The 24550-nt window shown below is 41.6% G+C and overlaps 1 protein-coding gene across 2 annotated transcripts; it reads right to left on the minus strand.

The window, feature by feature from the left end:
• Positions 1-5689: 5689 nt before the first annotated feature.
• Positions 5690-13658, minus strand: LOC115536990 (leukocyte elastase inhibitor). 2 transcript variants are annotated; one of them, XM_030348530.1, is made up of 10 exons: positions 13463-13658; positions 12834-13015; positions 11052-11171; positions 10151-10291; positions 9667-9784; positions 9077-9219; positions 7730-7807; positions 7332-7421; positions 6905-7085; positions 5690-6523 (listed from the first exon to the last, which is right to left on the minus strand). In XM_030348530.1, exons 1-10 carry the CDS (start codon positions 13623-13625, stop codon positions 6297-6299), a joined length of 1443 nt encoding a protein of 480 aa, XP_030204390.1. In that variant the 5' UTR covers positions 13626-13658; the 3' UTR covers positions 5690-6296. The 2 variants fall into 2 exon arrangements, with proteins under 2 accessions (XP_030204390.1, XP_030204391.1); XM_030348531.1 differs by lacking the exon at positions 11052-11171.
• Between the last annotated feature and the right edge of the window lie 10892 nt (positions 13659-24550).

Consider the following 24550-nt stretch of genomic DNA (forward strand, 5'->3'; position numbering starts at 1 on the left):
GTATTAAACTCTCAAAAGTGGCTAAAATAGCGACAGAGCAATTGCCCCTATAGGTCTAGGCTGTGTCACTAAAAAAAAATCTTTCCATTCGCATCTCTGTGACGTAACTAGACACCAGACAGCGATAAAAAATAAAAGGTCAAGTTCAATACAAAAATAACTTATTTTACGCAGTTTAAACGTACTAGTCTAAACTGCTTAAAATGGGAAGATATTCCAAGGTGTCCATCTATTTCCAAGAGGTCACCATATTGTTGTTTTGACGAATCCTGCGCAGCCCGCCCCCCCTTTTGAAAATAATCTCCCGATTGAAATGCATTGGTTTAATATTGAATGAATTAGTAGTAGACCATGTAGCTATTATCGTTATAACAAGATCTGTATCTGACCATGAAAATCCACTTACACCAATCCAATCAACGAAGAGGGTTTTAACACCAAGTAAAACAGTGTACTTTTTCTATGGGGAATGTGGTTCAGGTGTGACAATATTTAAATATTTATAATATATAAAACTAGCCTATACGTAGGCCTACAGCATATCATACATTTGACAGATGGAGTTAGACAATTATATGTATAGGGTTAGGCCGAATTCGGTAAAAATGCAGCCTCTGCCGGCCCGCAACTAGATCGTCTCGTTGTCTCGTTATATGCTTTATAAGTTAATTATATTTAAATTATTATAACCAGGGCTGTAGTGGTCAAATAAGAGGTGGGTAAACTATGAATTTTTTGATCAGACCGACCTCGACACAACGCAACGTGTTGCGACTCTGTAAGGCTAGCCTGGCTATATTCCATTATGTTATCAATTAAAGTCATATTAAATCAATCAATGACAGTCAATGAATGTGTTTGTAGTTTATTCAAGTTATTCAAATTTCAACAGTAAAGAAAAGTATGTGTAGATTAAGAACTATCTATCTATGGCATGTGTGTATGTGTGTGTATTAGTATGCATGCTTTTCACAGTAGTACCCAGAGGGCCTCCATGTCCTCCACGTCAGGTTCTGCCTTGCAGGGGCGTGTTCTGGAGTTCATGGCTCCCCTGTGCTTCACCAGCCAGGACTTCACATACGTGTTGGATTGAGCTTTGTGGTGGCTGAGTGGTGGGCCATTCAGTTGAATAAACATCAAGGACGACACTGTGACCAAGTGCAGACTGCATCTCAGGGGGCACACTATGATGTTCATTAAGCTGAACCCCCTCTCACACTCAGCAGCGCTAACTGGAATGAGATGGTCGATATTCAGGAGTGGTGCAAGGTTTTCTGGAATGATGCTAGAGTTATCCTTAAAATCCCTATAGCCTTCAAGAATTTTTCTGTCATCAAGTCTGAACCTTTGGGCAAGTTGTTTCAACTTGGATTCCCCATACTGCTCCTCTAGGGAACAGGGCAGTTTGCTGGGAAAATAACTAAAGAAAATAAATAATAAAATACAAATATTTATATAAAATACAAATATTTATATTTTTATTGGTTTAACCGCCAACCGCCCGAATTTAATTGAAATATATTTTTGAAATTGAATTTTTTTTTTTGTCGCGTCATCCGCCCGATCCACGGTTCAGCCGCGGAGTCCACGGCTGCAACCGCCAACCTCGCATCTCCAAATTGAGGCTTTAACATAGCGACCAAGCTATAGCGAAGTTGATACGCCGAAACCGGAGTTTAATATGGATAGTGAAACTCTGACTGACTTTCACTCATTTTGACGTGGGCAGTACACGGATAGCATGACTACGCATTGGCCAATCTGAATGCTCGTAGTCACTTAATAGTTCGTCAAGTAAAATTGATTTATAAATCACAAAAACAACTCATGTGAATTGATCATCTTCAGTCTTACTTTGTACTTGAGGCCTTTTTCGGACATCTGTTGGAGTGGGAGCACTCGAAGGTCTCTTCAAAAATCGCCTGATATCCATGGCTAATTAATGACGGGTATGATAATCCACAACGCGCAGGGCCATGTGTTTACATACTTCCTGTTTACATATTTTCCTGGATCCTGATTGGTGTTGCTGCCGCAGCCGCAAGGCACTGATTGGAGGGTCACAGACCATAATAGCATAGGCCTTAACAGCGCAGATGAAAATGATTCAGATTACAGTGTTTATTTGTTCAACAATATGAAACGTTGTCTTAGGTGTTTTAAAATGATGCTGAATTTATTTCCGATTATTCCAACGGCAGAATACAAGGCACAGGGAACTTTGAGGTGCGTAAACGCTATTTAGAGGTGCGTAAACGCTATTTCCTAAATTCCAGAGGTGCGTAAACGGCGTTTACGTGCGTTTACCCTCCACTACAGCCCTGATTATAACCATGTTGTTATGTTAGCAGAGTCACACTCTCACGGCGGAATAATAATTCTAATACATTTCTCTCTTAGCCGTACTAGCGTAGTTAATTTGTGAACCACGAACAGACGCACGCTCTCCTAGAGCCAAGTGCAGAGAGAGGGAAAATGTCTGTGACATTCCCTTGTATGGTCACAGCCATGGCGAAACAGCGCCTCCTTTTGGTTCTGAACAGGTAACTACAGTTACATGCAATCATACATATATCATACGTATATCAACACTCCCACTTATGAATGACATGTATACTGTGCAACTTTAACATATTCAAATAAACAATCAAAAATAACATGGCAGTCAAATGTCCAACATTTATAATCAAAAATAACATGGCAGTCAAATGTCAAACATTTATAATCAAACGGAGCATGGCAATCAAATGTCAAACATTAACACACCAAACATGATCCCTGCAAATTTCATTAGCTTGAGTTTGGATAGAGGCTTGTTCATAGCATCTGCAACCATGTCATCTGTGGGACAGTACACAAGTGTCATCTTCTCTTCTCTTATGGTGGACCTAATGAAGTGATACTTAATGTCCACATGCTTACATCTCTGCCTGCACACAGGGTTCTTAACAAGTGCAATAGCACCCTGGTTGTCCTCATAAACAACAGTTTTCATGTACCCATAGGTATCTAATATCTATACCTTTCAGTTGCTACAAATAGATACACTCCTGTATTGTTAGAGCTAGAGCCATGTACTCTGCTTCGCACGTGGATAGTGCTACTGTGGGCTGCTTCTTGGTTTTCCATGAGACCAATGAGCTGTCTTTACTCATGCTCACACAATAACCACTTTTACTACGCCTGTCGCTGGCGTCTGACCCCCAGTCTGCGTCACTGTATGTGCGAAGGCCTAGACCCTCACTGCTCTTTGTAAAACAGAGCTGTTTGTCTACAGTACCCCTGAGATAGCGCAAAACAGGTTTCACTGTAACAAGTGCTCATCTGTGGGGTTAGCGAAATGCTGTGATAGTCTGCTTACCACAAAGCATAGGTCAGGTCTTTTACAGGTAGCTAAGTAGATGAGACTGCCGACAACTTCTCTGTACTTTTTTACATCAGCCATTTCAGGGGCATCCTCAGAATAGTCTTATCTTTTGGTCACATGGTGTCTCCCTAGTTCTACACTCCTGCATGTCAAAACGATTTAGGATCTTTCCAACATACTTCCCTTGTGACATCTTCACACAGCCATCAGACGTCTCGCCATAATCCATCCCTGCCCTCGGACTATATCCTTCACAAACCTGGCCTTGTATCGGTCATGTCCATCACTTTCCTCCTTAATCGAGTATACCCATCTACCTCCCACTGTCTTTCTGCCCTCTGGCAATGTAGTCAGGGTAAAGGTCTGGTTGTCCTCTGTTGGGCAAAATAACCTGCTGAGTACATCACATGTACATTATAAATATAGCTAACTCCTACCCTAGCTTAATGAGCACATTACATGGCAGTCACCTTACAATATAGTCAACTTTTAACACATAACACATACATGAGAATATAGTCAGGTCAAGGCCGGAGCCGAAGGCCCCATTTCCCAGGCTGGCAGATGGTGGACACTCAGACAATGCACCAGTCATCCTCAAGAACGGGAGAGCCACATTAATTTATCACACAGGAGACACTTTGAAGCTCTCCCCCGTTACCTGCCCATACCAAGGGCCTGAGAGCCACATTAAATTATCACACACGAGACAGTTCGGGGGGCACTCCCCGGTTTAATTTACCACACAGGAGACATTTTGAGAGCTCTTCCCCGTTAGGAGGAACCAAGAGATACCCCTGCCCACACCAGGGCCTGAGAAGCCACATTTCGGGGGGGCACTCCCCGGTTTAATTTATCACACCGGAGACACGAGGAGCTCTCCCCGTTAGGAGGCATACACAGCAGGGCCTGGGAGCCAAGGCCAAGCAAAAACACACAGAACCACACACACCTCAAACGCACACACCTCATCGAGAGGAGGATACAGCATAAAACTGTATCACACAGGGACTCTTCACCTTCTTCTGAAGCAGACCTTCCACGGAGGCGAAGCTCCGGACGAACCATCAGCGCTGATTAGGGACTTAGACATATTCGATTTCTCACGCTTATGACTCTGTATAACCGTTGCCACTTTACTTAATAAATCCAAGGTCCTCGTGCCGACAGACTTTATTACCTCTCCGTCTCATTTCATCTGGTCCAGTAACTAGACAGACCGTTTTTCCCTTCACCTCTAAGGACTCAATCTCCTCGTCCATTGCTCTTTTCCACTTTCCTGATTCAGTTGATGTCATGGCCTCTTTCAAGGTCAGCGGCACACCACAAACTGCTCAGTAGCAATAGTCTATACTAGTGAGTGTACTTTCCTCCTCGTCACTATCTCCCTGAGTATAATCTCCCAGATACCCTGGGGGTCTCTGGTGGGATATTTCCCACTGCTTGAGGCCTGTGGCGTCACCCTAGGGTGCTTCTCGCCATCATCCTCTGGTGACTGTGGACCGCCAGTCTGTATGTCTGTGCTGAGGACACTGGGTTGTGGTGTCTCTCTCTCCTCACCATCTATTTTGGGGTCCAGCCCCAACTCCTGAGTCTGAGTCCCGTTCTCGCAGGTTGTCTTTGTATCTAACTTTACCAGCCTGGGCTTTTGCACTTTCCCTTTATTGGGGTAGTAATCTAGAAAGGCGGGACTGCCCTTGTCATGCCCTACAAAGAGTCCTCTCTCACACCTAGGATCTAGTTTACCTCTGTCCTGTTGGTAGGCGTAGCATCCTGACCCAAACTTGTGCATCTTGGCTAGATCCCTGTCAGTGCTGTATAAGGGGTAGTGCCTGTGACGAAAAACTGTAAGATATGATTAGCATTACAATTACGGAGAGACACTTTCATAAAGTTCTGAGTGTCTTCTAGTTTCGGTGTTCCTGAATCCTCGAACGCCAGACTTCCGAGCGCATGATGGTTGAAACTGGAACACGGAAATGAGGTAGGGTTTTTATGTGACGTCAAAGTTTGCCAGGTTGGTCCTAAATCCGCAATTATCATACAGGCATGCTCTCGTAGCTCTCTCCAAGTATAAGATATTGATTTATTTTTCGTAATCTGATCATATATGATTATACATACTTACTTACTAGTCAATACAAAATGTTACAGCAGTTGTTCTTATTAGTAAAAAAAAAAAATCATATTCGAGTGTATGAAAGAATTGCTGTTTTTTATATTGTTATTTATTTCTGAGGGCATAAGGCTCCTAAAAGAATAATTATTAACCATTAATTATGGTAAGGGGATAAGGTCAAAGAAACAATTTACAACCACCAAAATTGAGCATGCTTAGTCTTTATAAAGTCTCTATAAGCCAGACACAAATTTACACACACTTAAAATAAATGTTTTCCACGGTTAATGACATCTTTGGTTGAATAAAATTCATCATTAAGTGTATATCTGGCATACTATGTCATTAGAAAAATACAACCCAGCTACTACTACTGCAGTAAAGGAGTTTATGTGGAGGACTTAAAGCGGCTTAGAATGGGCCTACATATGGGGGACCTAAGGCTGGAGAGTGACAAACCGGGGGTATACAGCGCAAGGCTAGTGTGTCATACCAGTAAATCCATTGTTCCACTCAGTGTTGACCCAACAGTAGACTGTATGTGAATGCATACCACCAACGTGAGTGACCTCAATGCAAAAAAAATATTATATACGGAATTATTATATAATGCTAAAAATGTATTATGTACGGAAATTATATACGTGCATCGAAAAAAGTTTCGAAGCACCACCCCGGTTTGATCAAGGCAGGTCTCCTCCAGTTTAAAAGACAAGTGAACACTTAATGAATGTAGGCAAGCGCTATGCACCTCACACCGGAGGCTTTCACAGACACGTGTCCACCCCCCCCGCCCCCCACCCTCAGCCATCACTCAGGTGAGCTGTAGCGGCCGGCGAACAGGATGCTCTTGCTGGGGTTGTGGCGGATGAAGAAGAGGAAGGGGTGGTCGGCGACGAATTGGGGGATAATCCTGATGCATCGCAGCATCATGATGGCAGCGGTGGCGGCGGCGGCCTCGGTGCCCTCCTCGTTGACCTCCACGAAGGCCTTGTGGACCACCTTGGACAGCACCAGGTCGTTGGCCGAGGACATGCCTATCGGAGAGGAGGAGGTGTTGAGGGGGTGTGGAGCTCTCTAGCACACTTGATACGGGGGCTGTGGGAGTGTTTCCCTACCGCTGGCGCTGAACGAGTTTATCATTCACGACTGTGTGCTCAGCAGCCCGGGCAGTGGCAGCCGTTTATTCAATTGTTAGTTTTTTTACACAACTTTAATATAGTTAAATGTGTCTATTGACGGATTTAGTTACAAGTTATTTATTTACATATATATACATACATACAGTGCTTATAGTATCAAGCAAATTGGTTATTCCCTTCTTTTTTTTTATAGAACGCAATATGGTCCCTTCCAATAGTGTATTTTTAAGATATATAATACAATTGGATCACGCGATCCGGCTGTGAGGTCCCTACCAGAGAAGTCACTGAGGCCCTGGTCGAAGGCGTCCACCATGCCCATGCTGACCAGCAGGTCTTTCATGTCGTAGGTCTGCGTCATCTTGAATCGCGGCAGGCCCACATTGACTTCACTCTGGTCCATCATGTCGGGCCGGGTCCATTCCATGAAGGTCTCGTAGGTCAGCATCGCTTCCAGCTGAAGGAAGACAATCGGTGGTTGATTTGACTGTTAGCGTGTGGGGTCTGATTCCATTGCAAGTGAGCCACCTGCTTTAGCTCGAATTCACTATGAACTACAAAAAGATGATTGGCTCTCAGTTCGACGAGGAAGGGGAAGGGGGAGGGAGATGTGTTTCTCCGGGTAACGATGACATTACAGTTCACTGCCACTTTAACCCTGGTCGTTCTTTTTACTGTGTGTACCTCTCTGCACTGTTCCTACCTTCTCCAGGCCAGTGGTGCCGTCCTCAATTTCCATAGGCAGGCAGATCAGCATGCTGAGTTCTTTGCCTTCATAGGGCAGCTCCAGGATCTTTACCAACACATTCAGAGTATTGTATTAATCCCAAAGGAAACTGTTTATAGCAATTTCTCAAGATAGAAAACTAGTAAGTTATAAAAATGCTTGGATATCATACATTTACATATATTTATTTATTTAAATAAAATGTATGGAATCAGTGCCAAGTATGACATTGTAATTATTCTGAAACAAAGAGGATTGCATTAGTTACAGATAATAAAGAATGAGCTTGGTGCACCACTAATTTAGTTAAACACTTACTGAATATTCGGCTGATAACCACTGATGGTTTGAATAGTACAATGCGTTTACCTTACCTGGCAATTGGCCTCAGGGATGAAGGCAAGTGGGAAAGTTGCTTTGTGGTGCATCATCTTCACCTTCTTAGTGTCATTCTGAGGGTAAAACAAAAGACAAGCAGGGTTATGCATTCATAATATATATTTATTATTTATAATATTAATACTGATGCTAATTGGGATACATTTTTATTATGTGCATTCAGCACATGTATTAAGAGAAACCACATATTGCCATGCTCATGGATGTTTCCTCAATGGATTTTAGCTGCTATTTGAAAGCCTTGCATCCCCCATATGGGAATACAAAAATAGAATGAACTACAAACAAGTGGAAAGAAATGGAAATGTTGATATAGAAATTGCAAATGGTCGGGTTGTTGGACCAAAGAAAATCTGTACAGTAGCAAAATGTGTGTACTGTCCTCTGCTAATTTGATCCATAGTATGCGATCAAGGTAGCCTGCATCCTGCATTGCCATTCAAGGGAGTTTCTGCTCCTCTTTTGATTGATAAGGTTATAGTCCATAAAATCGAATCTAAGGTGTGGCTTGCCGTATTTCTCTTTCTAATCACAAGGATGATGAACGTTTGTTGGCCTGATTTGAATTTGATAATTCAAGAATGTGATGCATCAGCAGACTCAAGACATTATTTTGGGGGTGTGCTCTGTGTTGCAACACCCGTCTGTCACGCTGCAGCTCCTCTTTGTGTGGAAGTGAGGGTGTGTCCTTCCCATTCATTATGGTTCTCTTTCAGCATATACATTCAAGAATGTGATGCCTCAGCAGACTCAAGACATTATTTTGGGGGTGTGCTCTGTGTTGCAACACCTCAACAGGGCCAAGCCCTGTTGAGGTCACACCCGTCTGTCACGCTGCAGCTCCTCTTTGTGTGGAAGTGAGGGTGTGTCCTTCCCATTCATTATGGTTCTCTTTCAGCATATACATGTACTGTATGTGGCAAGACTGGTTCTTACGCAGACGATGACCATTTTGAAAACAGCTCTGAATTAAAAGAGAGTGATATTTTAACAAAAAATGTGTCAAGCACGTGCTAGAAAAAGCAGCAATTGTATGTTTCTTAGATGTATGGAGATCAATTCTCTGTTCACCAAACGTATTTATCCCCCTTTTCACGGACACCTGAAGCTTATTATGCAAGGAAATATAAACTTCTCTCAAATGTTCCACATCTCTGACTCAAATCCCAACCGGACACTATAACGTTTCCCAGGCATGGAGGGCTGGCTGTTGCAAGTCATAGCCTGCAATCTGCAACCATTAGGTTGAGTTGTGGTGGGTGTCAGTGCCAAGATGGCAGTGGTGAACTGGCCCACCCTTGGCTCCGGTCTTGCAGCGCTACCTTGTTCAGTTTGAAGGCAGTCTCCTTGGTGGCTTCCTCCTTGAACTGCTTGTCCCACTTTCCCTTGAAGTAGATGGCGTTGACCAGCACCAACATTGTCAGCGAGTCAACCACACCAGGTACCAACAGGTCCTTGATTTTATCTAGGTGAACAAAGAAAAATAATCAAAAGAAGGAAAGAAAATGCAGCATTTTGGTGGAAACTTCCAATTGAATGCGTAAGGTCGCAATGTGTAAGAATGAACCCCTCTCAGTGAGTATACGGGGACGTTCAGAATGCTAAAACTCAATGACAGGGTTTTATCCACTCAATGGATGGGAAACTCATTGTTAGGGTTAACCCTAACCCTTGTAAACCAAGAGAGAGGTATAGGCTGGCCAGAATTTAAATAATTTATTTTATATCATGTATAAGATAATACCATTATTGAAACAACTATCGATAACATTGTCAGGGTAGCTTTAAGATACCAACTAGTTGAAATATAACAGATTGCGACTTCAAGATAATACAATAAGAGACACACGTACTACTCGCACACATACACAATGTATGTGTGTTTGTTTGCATATGTGTGTTAGTGTCCCACCTTGTGTCTGTGTCTCCACCCAGGTGTTTATCTCCACCCTGGCCTCCTCTGCCTTGGCTTTGAAGTCCACAGACTGAAGGTCTGCCTGGTAGTACTTCCTGGTTTCATCCAGGAACTCCTGGAAACATTCAACCAATCCCCCACATGTAGCTTTTCACAATAAATTACATAATACCTATAGAAGGAGGAAAATATGTCCAGGTCATGTTTGGAATGTCACATGATGAGATGATGAGACACCTTTTATTTGTATTAACGTATTCATGCGATCATTCATCAATGATGCAAGTAGTGCTGGGCAACAATTAAATATGATCATTTATCGTCTTTGAGTTGTGTTCTGTGTACCCAGTGTTAACTAATTACGAGTAGAATTGAGTAGAAAAAATAAAAACCTATCCTACCTATAATACCTACCTACCATACCTTGAATTACTGTACAGAAAAGAAGAATAGAAAGGCATGTTTGATATTTAATCCTCACCTGAACAAACTGGTAGGTCTTCTCTCCATACAGCCTGTTGGCCAGACTGAGGGAGTACAGCGCGTCTGGCTTGTTCAGCTCGCTCAGCAGTTTGCAGAAGCTGGCGTTGATGTCCTCTTCGCCCTTCTGATGTTGCAGCGCCTACATCGTACAGAGAATGTGTGTGGGGAGGGGAGGGGAGGGGGAGAAACACAACGTAAGACCACTGTCTGAGAGAGGAGAGGTTGCGTGAGAGATTGCTGCTTCCCCTGTCCACCAGCAAGATAATTCACAGCCGCGTTCCACCACCCGAATGCTCACACAAAACAGGCTAGAACGTAGTAAGTAGCAGCAAGAAATGTAATGCTACTGCCATGTACTTTGATAGAGCCCACATAGGCAAGGCAGAGTCAAACATTTGCTAGACTTGAGGAAAATGACAGAGAGGGAAATTGTAGAAATATGTAAAGTTACATTATTTAGAAGAGCTGAGGTGAGTCTGAAGTTTTCACCAGCTCAATCGGTCTAGCAATAACAACGATTGGCGCTTCCAGTATTTTTCTTACAGAAACAGCAAGAAAGAAACAGTCAAACACAGCATACACACTCAACAAGTCCCCCATTGGGAATGAAGGCATCCCATTAGTAAAGAAGCATTCATGTTACACAGCATCCCATCGCATCTCATAACATCCCAGAAAATCTCCACTGGCTCTCTGGCCTCTTGACCTGCATCCCGTTCAAAAGACATGCGCACAACGTCATAGCAGTGCAACGGAAGAGAAGAAGGAGCCATGTTATTTCCCTGGGGATAATAACGCTTTGGTTGACTCCAAAAGACCCTGATCAGCCACCTGTTAGTGTAACTTAAGCTAGCGACAAAATCCAAAATGGCCCCGTTTGAAGCTTTGGCTCCTGGTACCATCCTCTTGAGCAGAAACGGTGGCAGAAAGGTGGTGGGCGCCCTCTGCTGCATCTGCATCTGTGCCAGTGCTGGAAGAGCCTGCTGCTGGGGTCCCTCTGCCTCGGAGAAGCAGAGCACCTGGGGGGGTTCGGCAGGGACTTGTGGTCACGAGGACTGGGGAGGTCAGCTGTGTGTTTGTGTGTGTGTGTGTGTGTGTGTGTGTGTGTGTGTGTGTGTGTGTGTGTGTGTGTGTGTGTGTGTGTGTGTGTGTGTGTGTGTGTGTGTGTGTGTGTGTGTGTGTGTGTGTGTGTGCGCGTGTTCATAAGCATGCATTAACATGCAAAAATGGACAAAATACAATTAAACAGTTGAAGTCAAGAGGATGGCTGTGCAGTTCAACAGTGTGCCCGCTTTTGTGTGTGTGTGCGTGCGTGTGTGTGTGCGTGTGGTTGCTAGTGAGTATTTGCAAGCAAAATTTTGCAAATACTCACTATTTTGCAAATATTCAAAATTACACATGAATGTGAAAAAAAAGAAACAACTCTGTCAATAGGCCGTGGTATGCTTAACCCTCAATGTTGGTGGACAGGTTAAGGACCAAAGGTCCTAGGTTTATAGGTCACTGGGTTTTACGGCATTCAACTCCTCGGGAGGACTCCGGTGACTCAAAGCCCCTCCTTGCATTCATCACTCATTGCATACCTTTCTCTGTCAGTCGATCTTCTCTTTTTTTACACATTTACATTAAGGCACACATGGCTTCTTTTACTAGCGTCAACGGAAGATAAGGAGAGGCAAGCTCTTGATAACAACCAACTAGAAAGAGAACACTTATCCATACAACAAGGTCTAACCCCATGGTTGTGCAAGACACCTGAGCTTAGTTAACAAGTAGAATTAACTGCATGAATACTACTCTAATGTGCTGTTAAACATGCTGCTTACAGTGAAGGGGGGGACCTCACTAACCACCAAGAGCTTGCATCCCCTATAAACAGTAAAACTTAAATCCTACGGAAAACCGTAACATACACAGTCATACATATTGTGAAAGAGCCGAAAAGAGGGATGGGCCTACTACTGTTTGTAATAGGTTTATTGGTTTATTGGCATTACACATCTGGTGTGTGTGTGTGTGTGTGTGTGTGTGTGTGTGTGTGTGTGTGTGTGTGTGTGTGTGTGTGTGTGTGTGTGTGTGTGTGTGTGTGTGTGTGTGTGTGTTGTTGCTATAGTAACATAACATATGAAAAGGGAGTGGGGGATCACAGAACAGTCAGCATTGTGCTGACTGTGAGATAAACCTACAATGATTCATACTGAAAAAGGCTGAATAGGATTGCAACCCTCATGCATGTTGATTTTTAAAAAGGGCAGGTCATGAGATCATGAGACAGGTGAGATCATGAGCAGGATACATAACCTTCAGTGGTAACACTGAAGGTTACACTTTGGTTCACTTTGATAACACATTGATAGTATTCTAAAACAATGATTTCTAAAAGAATGGTCCTAACCTAAAAAGGGAAATATTATGCATATCATTTCATTTATTTTTCTTTACTTTTATATTTCTGTATACTATTACTCAACAAGAATGTTGCGATATGCCTTTACCAAATTAATTACACTTAACCTATGGAATAAACCCATACATTCACTGTGTAATTGGTTAGATGTGAACTCAAAATCATTTTCCCAAATACATCCACTTCAAATGGTGCATCCAAAATAATTATGCTACATACTTTCACATATTAGGTGTGCGTGCGCGTGTGCTTGCTCGTGTGCGTGCGTGTATACCTCTGACATCTGTGTGGAGGTGTTCCCCCGTGCACCCAGCAGCACCATGGCCAGGGCCGAAGAGATGCTGAGAGGAGAGTAGAAGACATTGCCAGTCTTGTTTTCCTCCGTGATCTTTTTGAACAACGCCAGGGTAAAGGTGGTGTTGGCCTCGGTCAAAGGGGTTGAGGATGCCATTGTGTCTGATACAAAGAAAGAAACGTGAGAGAATAATGAAACAGTAACTATGTTGTATCCACTATGTCCGGAATTCACAAAATGCCCTGTCGGTTAAACATGAAAGAGGAAGAGGAACACAAGAGGAAACACATACAATTGAACAGAGCGAAGTTTTCCTTAATACCACCATTTACATAGCCCTTGTAACAAAAGTACAGCTGTCATTTCAATTTGCGACATTGTAAAGTAAATGTTTAGAACTCCTATTACTTTAGCATTTCACATGTCAGGAAGTGCTACCTATTCTAATCTAACGTTGCTATTGATCATGTATCCAAACTCCGACACTTACACACTTACTTTACACAATCCTAATAAGACATAATAAACCGACCTATATATACCTATAAATATATAACACTAACTTAAAAAGAGTTTAAGCCATGAGAGAGTTAGTCATATAAACTTACGCAGTGTGTTCCTGTCCTTGACAAGCAATAGGTATAGGTAAGAGAAGAGTCTAATGTCGATAATGTCGATGGTATTCGGAAACGCCCATAACCTTTTACTCAAGCCTAAGCAATCGTTGGCCAACGCCAACGAACCTGTCAGGAGTGCTTCCTGAATTGTCATTGGGTTTCGAGTTCTACGGCAAGCCGATTGGAAAAAAATTAAATCGTTATTACCTACGCGGGTTTAAATAGCATTTGTTTGAAAGGATACTACACAATGCTTTATACTAGGACTATTCTATGTGTGCCAACTGCCTTCTTTTATTATATCCAAATACAATAGGCAGCTGTGCATCGCTTACCTTTTAACATGTAGTGAGTCATTTGCAGCTAGCAGCAAATAACAAGGAGTTGAAAACTCAGAAAACCACTAATACAACTAGACAACAAATTTGGTTTCTGAGTAGACCTTTATTTATAAAACAGAGATCATCGAACTCCGGCTGAGCAGAGAGAGCGACAGCACAATCGTCAGCATCTGTTTGGAAAGGAGAGAGGAACAAATACTGTCATCTATATCTCACACACACACACACACACAAACACACACACACACACACACACACACACACACACACACACACACACACACACACACACACACACACACACACACACACACACACACACACACACACACACACACACTAAACTGTGACCAGTTTAGTTAAACTTGAACTGAAAAAAAAACAGTGTTGGGGTGATACTTACATTTATTTCAACATCAATGATTACAATGTACCCTAAATATAAACTGGTGGATCAATTCATAACATGATAATCCAGTCAACGATGAAAGATAATGCAAGAGATACACATTAGTTAAAATTGTATATGCATGATCAACAATGAAATACACGTGATGTTGAATTTGGGTTAAGGAGTGGATAGTGAATTTTGGACAACAATGGACTTGATGATGCTTTGGGGCTACTCTTCTCTGGAAATGATACTCCCTTCTTTGGAAATTATACCATGTCATGAGTCTCCTGGATTGTGATTAATATAACATTCCTGAGACACAAATCATGACAAAGAACGCAAAGTAACGGCACTGTAACAACAAAAGCCTCAGAATATAACAAAACATTTTTTACGTCATTGGCCTGAACAATACTTTGTTAATAATAAAATGAGATGTGTTGTGCAAAGCTCCCCATAGAATATGAACCAATGTAACATTTTTTTTTATTCTATAAGACAATTAACCAGGTGTTTAATACGTGCACAGTTGTGACGCAAAAAAAAAAATAGATAATTGTGCTGTGTGACAAAGATAAATGTTGAATACATAATGCTATATATACACAGGGGATAACAACGTTATGTGAGGACGGATGCCCTTGAAGAGCCACCCTCTTGGGGTCAGGGGAAGGTCTGGCTCAGGGACCTTGCGGTACACTTCTTTAGGTGCTGGTCATTGACTAGTGGCGAGTTCCCCCTTCAACCCTCCCTCCAGTGGGGGGGGGTAGTGTCGCGTTGTCCTGCTTGCTGCGGTGAGGGTTTCGTATAATTGTTAATTAATTAAGGGCGCCACCAGGGGGCGCCCCCGACACATTTGCCGCCCTGGGCGATATATATATTTTTCTTACTCCATGGACCCCTGACGCCGTCTGGGCCCCGGGCAGCTGCACCTGTTGCACCGCCGATATTTACGCCACTGCCTCCCTCATCATGCAAAATTAGACCGTCCCCACGGGAGACGGAGTAGGGTTGGTGCTGTTGTTGTTGGTGGGTGGGTTCAGGCCGATGTGAAAAAGCCCAACACCTGCGTGGGGACTTCAGCCAACACACTCCGGGCCAGGGCCTCTGGCGGGGCCTGGATCAGGGAGGAGACATGACACATCGGGGGGTTTGCTATCGTACACGAAGACCAGAAGTACATATCCAAAAGCACTTAACAGCAACAGAGTAAATTAATGAACTTGAGGAAGGGGTGGGTGGTCTACATGCAGTGAATGAATGAATGCTGTATTCAAACCGCACTCCAGTTACAGCTGTCACTCTCTGGCTCTCCCCAAGTAGGCCTACCTGTGTAAGTCAATACATGTACAGTATGCTTGTTGCCGTTGACCTCTAAACATGAAACATCTAAAGACAATAGATAAATTAGACAATAGATAAATTAGATACTTAGACACACAATAGATAAATTATAATAGATAAATTAGACACAATAGATAAATTAGACACAATTAGGCGCCAAATAACAATGTATTGTAAAAACTTTTACTTTGCTGGTTAATATATGCTTGCATTCATAATGCAGGTTATAAAGGCAGCCTAACGAATGTTTAAAAACGTTGGTAGCCAAGCCAGTATGTCACAGTTTCACTGATATTTGAATGAAATCTTACAATGCCTCGAACAGATCTTTTCACAAAAGTGAAAAGATAACCAGGGCAATGGCAAGGGCAAGGGTCACCCTTCTAAACAATGAAAGAAAATAGTCTCAAAAATGACTTCTGAATGGGAAAGGGGGTGGCATCCACATGGAGACGTACAAAAAACGCTTCTGAGCTTGAGGACAGAAAGTCATGCATGGACTGAGGGAGAAAGGTATGAAGGTATTATTGTAGCAAAAGTCTTTAGCACCTGTTACTGCAGAAGTTGCCCAAAAAAACATAGATAAAAAAAATAGTTTGAATCCCCCCCATCGCCCAAATGATTCGAAAATATGTTTTAAGCGCCGGTTTGAACCGGTAAAATGATAATCACCAGATATCACGCGATCACCAGATAGATAGGCTAGTGGTACATACCCACCTCTGCAAAGAGTATGCTGCATCTCTATAGGTCCATGGCTGGCAATGCGTGTCCCGTGTCCTTGCTCTCTGTCCAAGAGCCAGTGCGGCGACTGGTCATTAGGGAAAAGTGGGGCTACTCTCAAAAGAAAAAAAGAAAAGAAAAAGAAAATAAATAAATTTATAAAAAATGTAATATATATTTTTGTTATATATATATATATATATATATATATATATATATTAGAGCTGTCAAGCGATTAAAATATTTAATCGTGATTAATCGCATTAATGTCATAGTTAACTCTAATTAATCGCGATTAATCGCAAATTCTTTTTCTATGCTAAATATCCCTTGATTTTTTTGTCCCATAATTCTTCTCATTTTAATTCTCTTATCAACATGGTGAAGTGCATCGGCTTGCCTTGTGCAAATGATTTTTTATTGATAACAACGTTGGCATATACACTGATCAAAACAGGACGATACAAAAAAAGAGCCTATAGTGCAATTAAACAACTGCTTTGAACAAATGTCATTTGAACATAGCAGTCAGGCTACTGCTTCTTTGTTTTGAGCCAAAGGAAAAAAAAAAAAGAATTGTTTTTTTTGGTACATTTTTTTTTCATGTACCAAATTGCTTCAGCACAGCAAAATTCTTACGACTTGGCAAGCATCATTCATCTACGCAGTAGACGTCATACATATAACAAAAATAACATAAAACTCTAAAACAATATGACAATAAAATGTAACATTTAACATACAACAATTTAAAAAACAACATATATCTCTGTAGCAGAGTACAGTAGAAGGGCTAGCAGCAGTTTAAGTGTGAATAGAGAATAAGTTAAAAAAGAAATGCTAAGCATAAGTTAAAAGTTTTTTAAAAATTGTGCAAATATATCTATGAAGTGAATTGTATGAGTGGGGGAGCAGGGAGTAGGTGGAGGTGGCAACTGTTCAGAGGTTCAGTGTTTCTGATTCAGAAGCCTTACAGCCAGGGGGAGAAAGCTATTTGTGAGTCTGGTAGTCCGTGTTCGGATGCTCCGGTAGCGTCTACCAGACGGCAGCAATGAGAACAGTCCATAGCCTGGGTGGCTGTTGTCCTTTAGAATCTTTTTTGCTTTCCTCAGGCATCTACTGTTGTAGATGCCTTGCACGGTGGGGAGATGGCTGCCGGTGATACGCTCCGCTGTCTTCACCACCCTCTGCAGGGCCTTGCGGTCGGCAGCGGAGCAGCTACCATACCAGGCAGTGATGCAGCCTGAGAGGATGCTCTCAATGGTGCATCTGTAAAAGTTTGTTAAAGTTTTTGAAGACATGCCAAACTTCTTGAGTCTCCTCAAGAAGTATAGCCGCTTCTGTGCAGTTTTGACTGCTGAGCCTGCCTGCATGGACCAGGTTAGGTCATCCTTGATGTACACACCGAGGAATTTGAAGTTGGAGACTCTCTCCACTTCAGCTCCCTCGATGTGTATGGGGTCCTGACCCCCCCTCTGCAGCTTCCTGAAATCCACGATCATTTCCTTGGTTTTGCAGACGTTGAGAGACAGGTTGTTGTCTTGGCACCATTCTGCCAAGACCCTTACCTCATCTCTATAGGCGGTCTCATCGTTGTTAGAGATGAGACCCAGGATGGTAGTGTCGTCTGCAAACTTCAGGATGATGTTGGAACTGTGTGTTGCCACACAGTCATGCGTGTACAGGGAGTACAGGAGGGGACTGAGTACGCAGCCCTGGGGGGCCCCGGTACTCAGGGTCAGTGAGGAGGAGGTGTGGTTGCCCATTCTCACCACCTGGGGTCTGCTCGTCAGGAAGTCCAGGATCCAGTTGCACAGGGGTGTTTTAAGACCCAGGCCCCTGAGCTTCGGGACGAGCTTGGCAGGCACAATAATGTTGAATGCTGAGCTGTAGTCCACAAACAGCATCCTCACATATGTGTTGCTCTTTTCCAGGTGGGAGAGGGTGGCGTGTGTAGCTAGGGCAATGGCATCGTCTGTTGATCGGTTTGGACGGTATGCAAACTGAAAGGGGTCCAGGGTGTTGGGAAGGGTAGAGCAGATGTGGGTTCTGACCAGCCGCTCAAAGCACATATATATGTATATATATACGTATATGTATATATATGTATATATATATATATATATATATGTATATATATGTATATATATACGTATATATATATATATATATATGTATATATATGTATACATATATATGTATATATATATATATATATATATATATATATATATATATATACATATATATATATATATATATTAGGGAAAAAAAAAATATATATATATATATATATATATACATATATATACATATATATATATACATATATTATATATATACATATATATATATACATATACATATATATATATATATATATATATATATATATATATATATATATATATATATATATATATATATATATATATATATATATATATAATTTATAAATATATATATTTATATATATATATATAAAATTATCTCCCCCTTGCTTCTTCAGGCTGAGTTCGTCTGGAGGGGCAAGGTGCTCTAGCCCATGCTCTGACAGCCCAATGCAATGACTTGAAACATTGAAATGCGCATGCTCAGAGTGTTTCTCTGTTGAAGTGGACGGAGATTATTTTACTTCCCGGTGGGGCTAGCCCCACCGGGACCACCATGGACATATATGGTTCGTTCCACTACAGCGTCATTTCGTTTTTCACAGTTCATTGGCTGTCGGGTGAGGCAGGTGATGAGTCATGACTCGAGTGACCTCCCACCTCACCTCACGTGCCGGCCGCGCGAAGGAGAAGGATAACTTTGCTAACAAACATGCCGGAGGCACACAAACGAAAACGAATCGACAACATGAATGTGGTAGATCATCTATTGGAGCACAGCTTTGAGACACTTAGTCTGGAGGAAAAATTAAAGGTAAAACGCCTTATGTCTTGTGCTCTTCAGTCTATTTATGTTTCCTCAGTCTTTATGTTCCCACTGCTGGCCTGCGCCTTGTAGTGGTGGCGAGTGGGCTTTAAACCAAGACAGGCCATTCTGAATCTTTTCTTTCACAGCTATTTTCTTTGATTAGTCCTCCAGGACACTGCTTAGGCCTATGGGAGGTGTACTCCATGGTAAAATTATATTGGGTTTTATAGTAGCTCTTACAGCTGTTTGCAGTAGTATCATTTTATTCTGAGGTTTACGGGAAGCTTAGTTTAAAGTTTAAAAAACTTTTAAAAACTATACTTTCATTCTTGCAATGTTTTGATGTCAGCAATAAAAGATTAAAAGCTGCACTAATTTACTTTATTAATTTGATATATATATCTGATACATGGAGAACAGTCACTTAGTTAAAAAACAAAAAGCCCAGCATACTGAATAGTGTTAAAGTATATTTTTATTTGTAATGGTTGTGATGGCCCCAGTACCTGCCTGCTGTACTGGCAGGTCCTTGTGGGTGGAGGGCTGAATGGAGAATGGGAAACACCAAGCCAGCATGGTGTTTACAAACAGCATGGTGGGACACTTGACTAAGTAAGACAAAAAAAGGAAGCTCAATCTCTATTTTGAAATACTATAGCTTTTTTAGGAAAATTACCATTTTTATTTGTAATATATTAGGGCTGTAACTTTTCCAAAAATGAATTTCAAACAAAATTAAAAAGCCCCATAAATTGTTTGGATGGATGTCTGTATGCCTGAAAAGCCAGTAGAAACACTAACAAAAGTGAAGGGGTCTACCATTTTTGTTGAATGATTTCGGCAGTTTTGACACTAGAGTATGAATACCCTTCACAGCTCAGATGTTGTACTAGATTTTTTACATACAGTCCTGTGTTGTGCAGGATAGCCGGCAGCAGGCGGAGTCAACGTCTACAAAGATCGCCACGACTGTGAAAATAAACGGGTGTCGTCACGAACACTGATTCGTCATTTAAAAGATTAAAAAATGTTAGCCTAGCCCCACCTGTTTTTTACATGTAGAAACGCCACTGCCTACTCCAGACCCATCCAAATGAAATTTTAAAACCCACACCTATTAAAAATGAAGTCATTGGCATGAGATGTACGGCTAACCAATGGCATGGAGGCACTGGGCGTGTCGGATAATCATAATTAAATTCCAAAAACACCCCTTCCCCCCAAATCCAGAATTTGCAACAGAAGTCGTCAAACTATTATTTGAACAACCCAATTAAAACTCAAACTATAGTACATTTCAGCAAATAGCAACTTAACTGTAGTCGTGGCTTGATAGGGACTTAAACATATAGTGGGGAGTGTCAGAACCTAACCAAATACCTAATCATAATTTTTGCCCCATACCCCAGAAGCTCCTGTTGATATTTACAATGATCTGATATAGAAATCGTCATTAATAATCACAGGGCTCAGGATTTGTAGTCAGTGCGCCCAAATATTGAAATGGTTAAACCTGCACTATGTAACTTTTCCACTAGAGCTAATAACTCTATTAAACAAGAATCTACAATTTCAGAACTAGAAAGTTTTCAAGAATAATACGCCGATCTACAAGTCGATCCATACAGTGAGTTGTTTACGATAAAGCATTTCATTTGTTCTGATAAACCTTTTGACATTAACAGTCATCTGAAAATGGTGCAGCCACAACTCAAGTCACTAGAGAGGCTGCTGATAATAATCAGCCTACATAATGCAGGTTAACACCCTTCTATTAGATTCCACTATCTCCATCCATCTGGCTGGGTCTGAGGCTGCTATGGTTTGCTTCGTCACACTGACTGGACACTATCCATCTAGAACTGCTTGATAAGGGCTAACGTATCTAGAGTGAAAACAATTATGGTGTTTTTTTCGCCCCGCATGAGACTACATTAGCATCAAGTGAGCATTTTGTTGCAAGCTCATCCATGCTTCCTCTACTTTACTTAGAATGTTATTTTGCTTTCCGATGTAAGTTGCGCAATTTCCTTGCACATCTTTCCATTTCGTTAGTAGCGTACGTCTTGTGTCCCCATGACTGCATGTTGCACGGCTCTAATGAAAAGCGACAAATTAAAAGTCACCGATATGCAGTCCCTCACCCTTTTCCTTTCCTCCCCCAGGAATCCATCTGTGCCGCCCAGTTGATCACCGAGGACGAGGGCTTGGGTCGGCTGGCCCACACGGTGCAGGTCTTGGTGGACCTCACGCCGACTGCTGCCAGCCACCGCCGCACTAGCAGACCGGAGCTGCTAGGGGCGGACTGGCTAAGCACTTCTCCTTCCTTCTCTTAGCTCCATGTCGTCCACTGATTTTGCTGTCATCCAAAGGTCCAAAATGGTACCCAAAAAAATCAATGAAACACTTAGTTTGCAATCATTGGTTGTTGAGGCGTTTAGTTCAATTTGTTTTGGTTTTCAAGCAGGCCTATATAAATTATGCACATTGCAAGTGTAAGTCGAACAACTTGTTTTAAAGTTGATTCATATTTATTTTTTTATAGGATTTTTAATTTTAAACATTTTTTTACTCGTCAAACATCTAATTATCAGGCAATTGTTCATACAGCGTTATCATTATCGGCATTATCTCGACCAACAATAACAGCATATGACTGCACTGAATCCATAAAAAAAAGCATTTATTTTCAATCTTTGTCAGTTCCATTCCCTGTCGTCGTCATTCAGTAAATTCAAATAAAATGCTATACATTTTGATCGACTATATGGGCAGTGACTTGAGTGTTGTTGGTTATTCCTGTGCCCATCAGACTCCATCCCACCTCTCATATTCAGTCGACGAAGAGAACACAGTCTATCTCTTGTTTAACAGTTCTACCGATAACTATAACCCTAACCCTCAACCAATCAGAACCCATTATGAAGGGCTCATAGGTCCTATGGTTCTTTTTAGCCCTGTTAAGCTCGGGCGCAACTTGCTTGCAAAATGCTTTGTATTTTTGTTTTTTAGCTAAAAAGTCGAAAGTTTTTTGTAAATCTAACAACATTGTGTGATGTTACATCAAATCATGATGTCACAAGGGTGCAGCAGATAGAGCTGTTTATAGCGACCCCTGGAGTCCTGCCACGATAGGTCTTCACTGGAGCTTGATGTAGAGTTAGAAGCCGAACAATGTCATGTGAGTTTTAAGTCAACTACCATAACCTCCGGCCACTTAGTAGTGTCTCGACGCTGCAGCGGTGAGTGCTCTTGGGTGGCAGCGCTCGAGACCCCGATCATTCGGCTTGAGCGTTGTCATGTGGTCTGAGTGACAAACATCATTCAGACCACGATTGAATGAGTGACTGAAGAAGTCTGAAGATTAATGTCATATGTAACCTATCTATGACATCAAATCATGTAAAAGCCCTACTTTGGGTGGTCTCCACTACAAAGTGGAGACCACTACGTTATTCATACAGTCAAGTATAAGTTATTCATACAGTCAAGTATAACTTTCAACTATACCCAGGCCTGTGACTCCGTGGTGCAGCGGAATAAAAAGCTCACTGAATAAAAAGCACAATAGAGGCTTCGTCTACAACTCATCTTCATAATTCTTTTTTTTTTTTTCCTGAGTAAGTTTGAATTCTGATCATAGAAAATTGAGAGAAAGGACTAGTGTTTGAAACGTAAACCAGGAAACAAGGAAAATCCTTGAGAAAGAAAGCGAGTCCTGAATCACCAAAATGTGGTCAGTCTCTTATTTATTTTTTCACAATTTAGCAAACTTTGTACGAAAATAAAGTGTTCAATTCTCCAACACACGCCATAACCCTTTGGTGTATAAGCTACATATAGTGTTTGTTTAACACACGTTGGATTAATTTCATGATTTCACTTTGTTCAGTGTACAATGATTTCAACAACAACTTCTTTCCTGAATTTTCTGTATTGTTATTAAAAATAAATCCTTTTTCCTTGAATCGAAGACTGTTAGAGGAACTGGGAGCTGAGTCCCATTGAACAGCCATAGATCCCGCACGGATGAGCCCCTTGGGACGCGGGAAGTCAGTCCGAGGGGGGGGGGTGCAGAGAGAGTCTATATTATGACGTCATAATAAATGCTGCGCAACATCCATTTTTTAGAGAGACGAGATGACGGGTGACGTCACATTCAGGGCTCCGCTCTGATAAACACTCTACTGGTGTGTAAAATTAGTTCTGCCAACTAGCCACTGTTATTCACAAACGTTACCAAGTAAACAATGTGGAAATTAGAGTCAACTCGGCTGATACTGTGCTGAATTTCACACACTAACAACATGCCGACGAGCTGTTGCGGTCCGGGATTATACACAGCGTTATAACAAGGATTCAGGAGGTTATTTCTAAAGGTTTACAAAGGGAAGTGACCATAAAAGAAAGCCTTCATTTTCATCCAGAGTTACAATGGTCTGATATGAGGAAAGTGACCGTTTCTCCCTCAAGTGAACCGTCCGTCTTTGCTCTTTTTTTGCAAACCAGTTTACGTGCGGGATTCCAGAATCAAAACGATAACATTCAACCTGTCTATTAATATGGCAGCAAAATTTTACACCAGTTTTAGAATGTTGACTACAACAGATCTTGAACACCAACATGCTTATGTAAAATCAGCATAGTACCATATTCAGCTATGGAAAGTTCTGCGTTGTGCGTCATAGCCTACGTCAGCCTACACAGACAATGTTCTAAATAAAATGAAATGATAATATCATAAATATCATAAAAAGGGAGGATGTCAATAATTAAATGAAAAATCATGTTGTATGATGAAATTATACAAAAAAAAAAAGTACTGATTTGTTCAGAAAACGTTCTCACTTGCAGTTACAGCCAGGGGCCGCCAGGGGGGGTGCTGCAGCACCCTAAGCATCCCCACTTCCCGCATCCCTGGGTAACACTGTTGTTTTTTATTGGTAGTCAGTCATGAAAAAAACAAAAGGGGTAACAATGTCGATATTTATCAAATAAAACATAGGGGGTAAGGCTGTTGTTTTTCTTTGGTCGTCATGAAAAAAAATACAAGGGCTAACACTGTCGTTTTTACCAAATGAAACATAAGGGGTAACCCTGTCGTTTTTCTTTGGTCCTCATGAAAAAATCCATAAGGGGTAACACTGTTGTTTTTCTTTGGTCGTCGTGAATAAAAACATAAGGGGTAACACAGTTGTTTTTTATTGGTCGTCATGAAAAAAAATATAAGGGGTAACACTGTTTTTTTATTGGTCATCATGAATAAAAACATATGGGGTACCACTGTCGATATTCATCAAAGATAACATAGGGGGTAAAACTGTTGTTTTTTATTGGTCGTCATGAAAAAAAACTTAA

This window comes from Gadus morhua, chromosome 23 (genome assembly GCF_902167405.1).
Source record: "Gadus morhua chromosome 23, gadMor3.0, whole genome shotgun sequence".
Classification (NCBI taxonomy): domain Eukaryota; kingdom Metazoa; phylum Chordata; class Actinopteri; order Gadiformes; family Gadidae; genus Gadus; species Gadus morhua.

Coding starts and splice junctions, on each gene's coding strand:
- LOC115536990 (XM_030348530.1), bottom strand. CDS start 13,625: ATGACAATTCAGGAAGCACTCCTGACAGGTTCGTTGGCGTTGGCCAAC. Junction 9,785..10,150: donor AGACCTACCAGTTTGTTCAG/GTGAGGATTAAA, acceptor GAATGTTTCCAG/GAGTTCCTGGATGAAACCAG. Junction 7,422..7,729: donor TCCCTGAGGCCAATTGCCAG/GTAAGGTAAACG, acceptor GTGTTGGTAAAG/ATCCTGGAGCTGCCCTATGA.